The 8,898-nt window shown below is 41.4% G+C and overlaps 1 protein-coding gene across 8 annotated transcripts in view; it reads left to right on the top strand.

Annotated features, from left to right (window-relative positions):
• Window positions 1–7,329: 7,329 nt before the first annotated feature.
• Window positions 7,330–8,898, top strand: part of LOC125458722 (short coiled-coil protein B-like) — a 71,758-nt gene continuing 70,189 nt past the window's right edge. For 2 of the 8 annotated variants that reach the window (XM_048544246.1, XM_048544245.1), the window contains exons 1-2: window positions 7,375–7,411; window positions 8,166–8,255. In XM_048544246.1, the coding sequence (XP_048400203.1) occupies window positions 7,390–7,411; window positions 8,166–8,255 (112 nt within the window). In that variant the 5' untranslated portion in view covers window positions 7,375–7,389. Of the gene's footprint in view, window positions 7,412–7,513; window positions 7,724–7,880; window positions 7,971–8,165; window positions 8,256–8,898 lie in introns of those variants that run through there. The other 6 variants (XM_048544238.2, XM_048544239.2, XM_048544240.2 and 3 more) reach the window with 6 other exon arrangements.

Genomic DNA, 8,898 nt, shown 5'->3' with positions numbered 1-8,898 from the left:
CAGAGTGATATCAGCAGCGCAGGTTCAGTGATGAGGTTATTATGAAAGCCCCAACTTCTCAACCTCATTCTTTGCCTGAGGCATGGTGACCCTCTGATTAAACCATTACCAGGTTGTATTTCTCAGAGCAGCCCTGTAGATCTCTGGAGCTATGGAGTCTTTACCTTTTTTACTTGATTATCGTTCTTTTCGGTTTAGATTTCAATGTTTATTTGCTGTCAATTTTCTTGATGTAAATTGGTGAGGAAGGGGTTATTTTTGGTAGAAGTTTCTAATTCTGTTTTAATATTCTGGTATGGAAGAAAAACCCTCAAATATTGTTACTTTTTAAAATATCTTTTCAACATTGAACTGGCTTCATTTCAGTATAATTCACTTTTTCAGAATTCGCTTCTATGCATATAACCAAGTGTGCATGCCCTGAATTTTATGGACTATTGCATGCATGCTGTTCTATCACTACAGTTTTCCTGGATATTGACTGTTTCAAAAGTTGTAAGCAGCTTTGCACTTTAACATTTGACAATACTGTGAGCAGGTTCTGAGGTGATCTAATTAGCAGCATTCTTGTACAGTCTAAATCCCTATGACAATAGCACAAATAGTTCTGTGTTAAACCACAAGCTATCAAATTAGCTAATGTTTATGTCCTTCTCCCACCACTCTTGTTATTTCTTGTGAATTGTCTAATTGAGTGCATGACACAAAGCTTTGACAAAATTGTTTTCTTTTTCAACAGTAGTACTTACTGAGGATTCACTATACTTAAGCTAATTTTAACTGAATAGATTGGTTGAAATCAGAGGAGGTGGTATATTCACATCTCACGACTGTAAACAATTGGTTAATTCCTCCGATATGATTGTTTTGTTTAAACCAGAGATGGTAAACTACTACCACTGCTAAAGATCCACATTTCTTTACACTGTATCTGTCATATAGAGGTGCTGTTGCACTCTGACGTGATATTTTGACTGGCTTGACATCCGGTTTCCGCGACGGTGCGTAGTCTACTGCTGAACTCATTATATCCACTGCATTTGCACTCCCTGGTATTTATTTTTTTTAAATTTTCCTAATTCCCATTATTTACTGTATTTTCCCTCAGAATCTACTGGGGTACAGCAGCTTCTGAATGTTTAAAATTTGTGTTCCAAGCCAACAGATTTTAGTAAACAGCCAGCATAAGTCAAATCTTGTATCTTTATCTGTGAAATGAGTATGTTACAGCAAGTATAGGTCTATGGTCAGTTGCAAGTATAGGCCTATAAAATGCACAGGTTTACATGTATCATTCCAAAAGCAAGAATAGTATTGCATCAGGCAATTCTCCTTAACATCAGATGTATGTACAAAGTAAATAATCCCACACAAGCAGAAAAAGCAGCAAATGTACTAATGATGCATTTAATGGATTCTGTCTGCAAGAAATTACAATGATTTCACTTCAGAATGGACCATTTAAAAATTACAATAATTTACAGAACTGCTGGCAAAAGAGGGAATAAGATTTTTTATCCTCTTTGTGAAAGAGGAATTATTGATTACTGGACCTTTAATTTAATATATAAAATTTATAAATTAGTTTACATATTTAAAGCATGGCAGGGCAGCTGGAATGCTATAACTACATTGAGGTAACTGGTTTATGGCCAGCATTGCATTCTCAGACAACCATATCTATATTGTCTGCAGTAAGTTACTCCATCTTGGAGAATGACTGTCTTGGGGAAAGTCTTTCCGAAGCAGCAGCTTTGATCTATTATTGATTTTTCACTGAGAAAGTGTGGAATAGTGAGTAGAGCTGCATTGCAAAATATCTCAGGCCTATGAGCTGCATAAGATCCTCTACAGAAATGGTCACCACCTTGGTAGAGAGCCAATTGTGGCATCAAGCTGAATGGAGCTATAAGTGTGGTGTTACCATTACACAGAATACATGTCACATTCTGTAGCATTGTGCACTGAAAGTATACAGCTGCATGAATAGTTGACTCCCCCACCTACTGGTTCTGCCAGACATGTATCAGAGCTGTGAAGGATTATGGTTTAGCCAATTAGTGGCAACCTGCATTGTCGTTGTGACTGAGCTGCTGTTTTCATACTCCATGGCATGTGTTTCTAGTGATATGGGTGGGACAGCCTTTGGTGGAGGCACCACTAGCCCAAACAGTACCATGAGCAGGCACCATTGGCATTTTAGTTTTGCATAAATATAACGAGTGGCTTTCCCTGCTGTGATCCTGTTAGTTTGAAGGCATTGAGGTCTAGCATAAAGAAATGGATGTGTGACATTAAGATGTGTTGAGAGAGAGTGGAAGTGTTTTGACAGAAGGAATTTGGGTGTGATTCTTTGTACACGTGATGTGGTGCTGAGCCCTTATTGAGCACCTTGAGCATTCTGTTATAACGTACTCTGGATAAGTGTGACTGAATCATGGAAACTGGACATTTGCCCAATTGATGGCTTGAGTTTTCAGTAGATCTATGCAGCACAGGATCACTTTGCTCCAGTGCATCTTTCGCATCCCCCAGATAGCCATGCTGGTATGCAATATCTTCCTTACTAAGGCTTTGCCTCTCTCTAGAGACCCTGCATTTTACTGAACACAGACAACACTGATGCAGCACACTGTAGAGAGAGCATGCTTAAGGCAGGCATTAAAGAGGAAATTAAAGATGCCCAAGTAAAGGAACATCTGTAATTATGAGTGATTTCAATCTGACTGTAGCTAGGCCAAATCAAATGCGTAACAATACTGTAGAGGAATTTCTGAAGTGTGTATGGAATGACTTTCTGAGCCAAAACATTGTGGACCAAATAGAGACCAGGCCATCCTAGACTGGGTAGTAGAAAAGAATAATCTGCAATCTAGTTGTGTGAGGCCCTTGTCGGAGATGAGTGACCATAGGTTGATAGAATCCCTCATCAAAATGGAGTGACACAGTTAATCCTGAGATTAAGGTCCTGTGTCTAAATAGAGGAAACTGATGGTATGAGACATGATTTGGCTATGAAAGATTAGGGAACTTGAAGGGATGGTGGAAAGACAATGGCATACATTTAATGAGAGCAATGCTGAACTGTAGCAAGTGTTCATTCCTGGCTGCATAAAAGGAAAGGTAGCCAAACTATGGCTTATGAGGGACATTGAGGTTGCATTTGATCCAAGGAAGGGGCATACAAATTAGTCAGAAAAGACAACACACCTGAGCAGAGGGAAGCAGTTTAGAATTCAGCAAAGGAGGACAAGGGGATTGATTCAGAAAGTGGAAAATAGAATACAAGGGCAAACTGGTGGAAAACATTAAAAACTTTAATACTCTATTGGTACGTGAAAAGAAAAATGTTTTAAAACAATTGTGAGCCCTTCACAATCAAACAGGAATTTAAAGTTTTATGAAGAAAATGCTGACCAGCTAAATGCATACTTTAGTTCTGTCCTTACAGGGGAGGACCTAAATACCATAGTAGAAATGTCACAGATCACAGAGTTTAGTGAGATGGAGATGGTGAAGTAAATTCCTCATTGTAAGGAAGCGTTGTTGAGGAAGTTGATAGGATTGAAACCAGATTATTTCTCAGAACCTGATAATCTACATCCCAGAGTGCTTAAAAATAGTGAATGCTTTCATTATCTTCCAAGGTTCTGTTGACTCTGACTCTAGAACATTTCCTACAGATTGGCAAGTAGCCAATATAGTTCTTCTATTTAAGAAGGCAGGCAGAGAGAAAATGAAGAATTGTAGACCAGTCAACCGTGCTCATGTAGAAAAGGTTTAATAGCTAAGCACTTGGAAAACAGTGGGAGGATCAGACATCACATGGATTTACAAATCAGAAATTGTGCTGGTCAAATACATTCGAATTCTTCAAAGAGGTGACTTATAGAATCGTTGAGTGGATGTGGTTTATTTGGACTTTGAAAGTTCCACAAATAAATTTAATGATGTGTAAAATTAAAGTGCATGGGATTGGGGATAGTATATTGAGATGGATAGACAACCTGACTAATTGGCAGTCAGGAAGCAGAAAAGGAATAAAGGTGTATTTTTTTTTTCCAAATGGTAGCCTACCACAGGGATCAGTTTTAGGGCCCCAGATATTTGCAAGATATTTTAATGATTTAGATGACGGTGCTAAACATGATATCCCCAAATATGCAGTTCGGTGAGTTGGGATGATGATGCAGGGATAATTTGGTGTAATTTGGACAAACTGAAATGAGTGGGCAAATGCATGGCAGATGCGTGTAATGTGGATAAATGTGAGGTTATCCACTTTGGGAGCAAAAGAGGGAAGGTTGATTATCATTTGGCTACAAATTGAGTGACAGGAATAGGTAACAAGACCTGGATGTGCTCAAACACCAATTGCTGAAGACCAGCATTTAAATGTAATAGGTCATAAAGAAGGTCTTCATAGAGCAAGGATTTGAGTTCAAGAGCAAAGATGTTTGGCTCCAATTATACAGAGTCTTGATTATGCCACACCCAGAATATTTTCTGCAGTTGCAGTCTCCTTTATCGGAGGATGGAAGTTCTGGCTATAGACAGAGCACAGTGAACATCTGCCAGACAGATTCCAGGCATGGTGGAACTGATGTTTGAGAAGAGGGTAAATCAATGAGGATTATATTTGCTGGAGTTCAAAGAATGAGGGGAGATCTTGTGAAAATGTATAAAATTCTAACAGGACCAGACAGGATAGATGCAGAGATAATGGGAACTGCAGATGCTGGAGATTCCAAGATAATAAAATGTGAGGCTGGATGAACACAGCAGGCCAAACAGCATCTCAGGAGCACAAAAGCTGACGTTTTGGGCCTAGACCCTTCATCAGAGAGAGGATAGATGCAGGAAGGATGTTTTAGATTCTGGCAGAATCCAGAGCCAAGGGTGGCAGTCAAAGGATATGGGATAAACCATTTGTTGGTAAGAGATGGTAGAGAGTGGTGAGCCTGTGGAGTTCGTTACCATAGAAAGCAGTTGAGGCCAAAACATTGTATGAGTTCAAGAGCAAGTTGAATGTAGTACTTGGTTAAAAGGATCAAAGGATGTGGGAGGAAACCAGGAACAGTTTATTGAGTTGAGTTCAGCCATTATCATGATGAATGTCGATACAAGTTCAATCTGCCAAATGGCCGCTGCCTCCTGTTTTCTATGATTCTATCTGGACTGCTCAAGACATTACCATTGCATCTGTCAAAGTGTGGTGGCTGCTGTAGTGCCTCTAACTGTTTTAATGTAGAGGTGCCAGGGGTCTCAGTAGCTTCTCTTCAATGGAAAACCTCTGCTTTGGCAGCATCCACAAGATCGTTCTGGTCCTGAACAACTGTAACTTCTATGACTATGTCAGGATAAAGGACCATTTTGCTCACTGCCAGGAAACATTATATACACTTGCAAAGAATTTGACTGGGACCACATGGGCTCAGAGGGCCGTGAGCTTTGTCCCTCACAACGGGATTCCTTCAGGTACGTGGTGCGATTCAACAGACTATGTAGAAAAGCTAGGGGCGTTAATCCACAGGAGAGGTTTCCTCTACTTCAGTGGTCCACTGTTGTGTACCACTAAGCACTTTATCTTTTGCATGAGAAAACATCTTGCCCAGCTGAGTGTCCAAAGTGTGAGTCCACTACCTAAATCAACTGTCTACTAGTAAGCACCGAGAGTTCGCATGGACCTTTTGGTTGTTATGGTCAAACTTTGAATTGGAATTAGGCTTATTGTCAAATGTATTCAAGTTATAAAAGAACAGGAGTACAGTGATAAGTGAATGTCACCAACATACAGTGCCATCTCAGGTACAAAAAAAAGAGAAAGTAAAGAAAACATTACAGATATACATAATATAAGTTAGGAAAAGAAGAAATAAAGCTAAAAAGGTAGACGCCACAGTCCTTCAATAAGGACTTCTGCATGGTCTGCCTGGTCTCCACTGGTTCCCAACCAGTGGCCATCTTCATTGCAAGCCCCTGCCCTGCCCTTCTCCAGGCCCCTGCCTTCAAAGGCTGATAATGTTTGGGTCCTGATTTATCAAGTGTCACTGTCAGATTGTGATGTGATTTGTTCTGCAAAACATCCCCCTACAATGCTCTCTGAGCAGTTTCTGTGAAGGTGGCAGCTACTAACTTGGCTCCTGGGAGGGAAGTATCCTGAGCAGTTACTGCTGGATCAAATATTGTAAAAGTAGGTTTCATTTGGCATTCAATGTATTGTGTTGTGATCTGATTCTGAAGCCATATGCACCCACTAGTTCCATTGCTCTCTTCCCAATTCTTTTGAGAGGACCCTCAGTAGAAACTTGACATCATAGTCTGAGTCCACCTGGGATCTGGTGTTTTGTGTACGCAAAAAGCTGTATTACTTCGATATATTTTATAAGTTTTAATTAAATGTTTTGAAAATTTCCTAGTCCTCGAGGTAACGGTGCATGGCAATAATACATAAATACTTCCATTAAGGGAAATGTGGAAATATGACAATATTCTTTGTGAAATTAACACATTTTCAACATATATTGACATCAATTGTCTAATGTCTCCCCTTATCCTCTTTTGAATGAATCAGACATTTGAGATAATGAGTTTTGTCTGTAAGCATGCATCTACAGACTTCTGTTAGCATTTGGTTCTATTGCCTACCACCAGCTGGGCAAATGCTAATGCCATATTAACCAATCCATTAGTAATTTGTATATCCGCCAGAATCAAATTTCTCTGTAGCTTGCTTGATGTATTTGAAAATATAAGAATGTATGTGCTGTGCAATTTGATAAGTTTATGGTTGATCTGTTTTTGACGTCAACCCCACTTTCCTCCTGCTCCAGATGACCCTTGACTTACTGATTGATAGAAATAGCTGTCCAACTCGACCACAATATATTCATTGACCCAGCCTCCGCTGCTCTCTGGAATTTAGAATTCCAGAAACTAACAATTCTGACAAGGAATTCCTCCTCATCCCCATCTTAAGTGGGAGACCCGTCATTCTGGAACCAATTACGAATGATACATATTGGTCCAAGCTATCTAGTATGCTTCAACATGTGTGCCCAACAATGTTCATTGTCAAGTCTTACTTAATGTTTCCTGTCTTTTTTTTCCTTTTGGAATACATCAACGCCTAGGAGAGACTAGTTTACTCTCATTATCTTTCTTTATCAATTTCTTGGTCATCCTATTTACTCAATCTGAATTCTTCCCAATCTTCTCACCTGCTACTTTTTTTTGATAACATTACAAACCCATCTCTACTTTTTTAACCATAATAATCTGATACAGTATTTAACTTCTAGGTAATCATATTTAGATCATTTTTCCTGTTGGGACTTTTATTTTCCAAGTGAATTTTATTTGTAACAACCTAACGAGGTGAGACCGGGCATGGACACAGGGAGCAGTCACGGTGAGGCGGGGGGCAGGGGCACAGGGTGCAGTGGCGGTGAGACGGGGGGCAGGGGCACAAGGTGCAGTGGCGGTGAGACAGCGGGGGGCAGGGGCACAGTTTGCAGTGGCGGTGAGACAGGGGCACACGGTGCAGTGGGCCGGCTCTCTGCCCCACACTGACGCTGCGCACTGCGGGCTGACGCATCTGCTCAGTGTGTCTCGCTGCAGACAGCGACTGGCGCGGCTCTCGGTGAAGGTAAAAGCGATGCCCTACAGCTTCTGCTTGCTCCAGGGCAAAGGCCCTCAGGTTCCGTTCACTGCTTCTGGCAGAGTAAGCTTAGGAGCCGGGAACAAATCTGCATGGGGTCACGAACATCCCCTCGTGTCTGCAGATAAAACCGAGGCGGGGTGGCTTGGGGAGTGGCTTGGGGGGGGGGAAGAAAAGGTTGCATGTTCTTGTATTCAATCGGGAGCTGACAGTAAATGAGCTTAGACTGATAACAAAATGCTGCAATAGGACTTTGGTGGAGCAGCTTTGGTTAAAGTGGTCCTTTTTGTTCTTACCTGAGCTGTTTATGGTAGAGCTGTGCTTATATTGGAGGTTTTTGTGACGGTGGGGGAATGAATCCTCCACCCCTCCTGTGCTACCAGCTGGCTCTGGTTATACAGAGCTATTTGTTTCAGTGTCACTTGGGGCGAGAAATCGTGCAACACAATAGAAAGCTCTGTCTGCGGACTGCTGGTTATTTATTCATTTTGTTTGTTTATTCCAGCTTCTCGGTTCAAAGGAGTTCCTGGGCGACGCCATCGAATGAAAATTCCACAAGAGGCTGCTAACAAAATGAATGCGGCGGATACAGAAGGTAGTAGACACCGTGAGCCTGCCTCAGAATGAGGTGTATCTTTGTGGGTATTCCCCTGTGAAACCTGTAAACGGCATTGAATCTCGGACTGTCCTGGTGCCTGGATGGTGAGGGGACAGACTGACCATCACCTTTATGATGTGTCGGTCAACGAGGCCAATACAAATCCTACATCATGGGCAAAAGTGGCTAATCCCCCCCTTCACTGTCACTGTACAGCTACTGCCCAAAGCAGCTGTTTGACAACACAAGATTGTTTAGCAATGCCTTAGATAGAGCTGTACAGCAATGGAAACAGAGCCTTCGGTCCAATTCGTCCCTGCCCACCGGATATCCTAAATTAATTTAGTCCCAATTGCCAGCATTAGGCCCAAATCCCTCTAAACCTCACCTATTCATGTACCCATCCAGATGCCTTTTGAATGTTGTAACTGTACCAGCCTCCATCACTTCCTTTGGCAGCTCATTCCGTACACACTGTGTATGTGAAAAAGTTGCCCCATAGGTCCCTTTTAGTGATTTTTCTCCTCTCGCCTTAAACCTATGCCAACTAGTTTTGGACTGCCCCACCCCGGGAAAGGATCTCGGCTATTCACTCTATCCATGCTCCTCATGATTTTATAAACATCTACAAGGTCACCCC

This window comes from Stegostoma tigrinum, chromosome 15 (assembly GCF_030684315.1).
Source record: "Stegostoma tigrinum isolate sSteTig4 chromosome 15, sSteTig4.hap1, whole genome shotgun sequence".
In the NCBI taxonomy this organism is placed as follows: Eukaryota; Metazoa; Chordata; class Chondrichthyes; order Orectolobiformes; family Stegostomatidae; genus Stegostoma; species Stegostoma tigrinum.
Note: the sequence above shows the minus strand (reverse complement) of the source record. Positions and strands in the feature narration are given on the sequence as shown.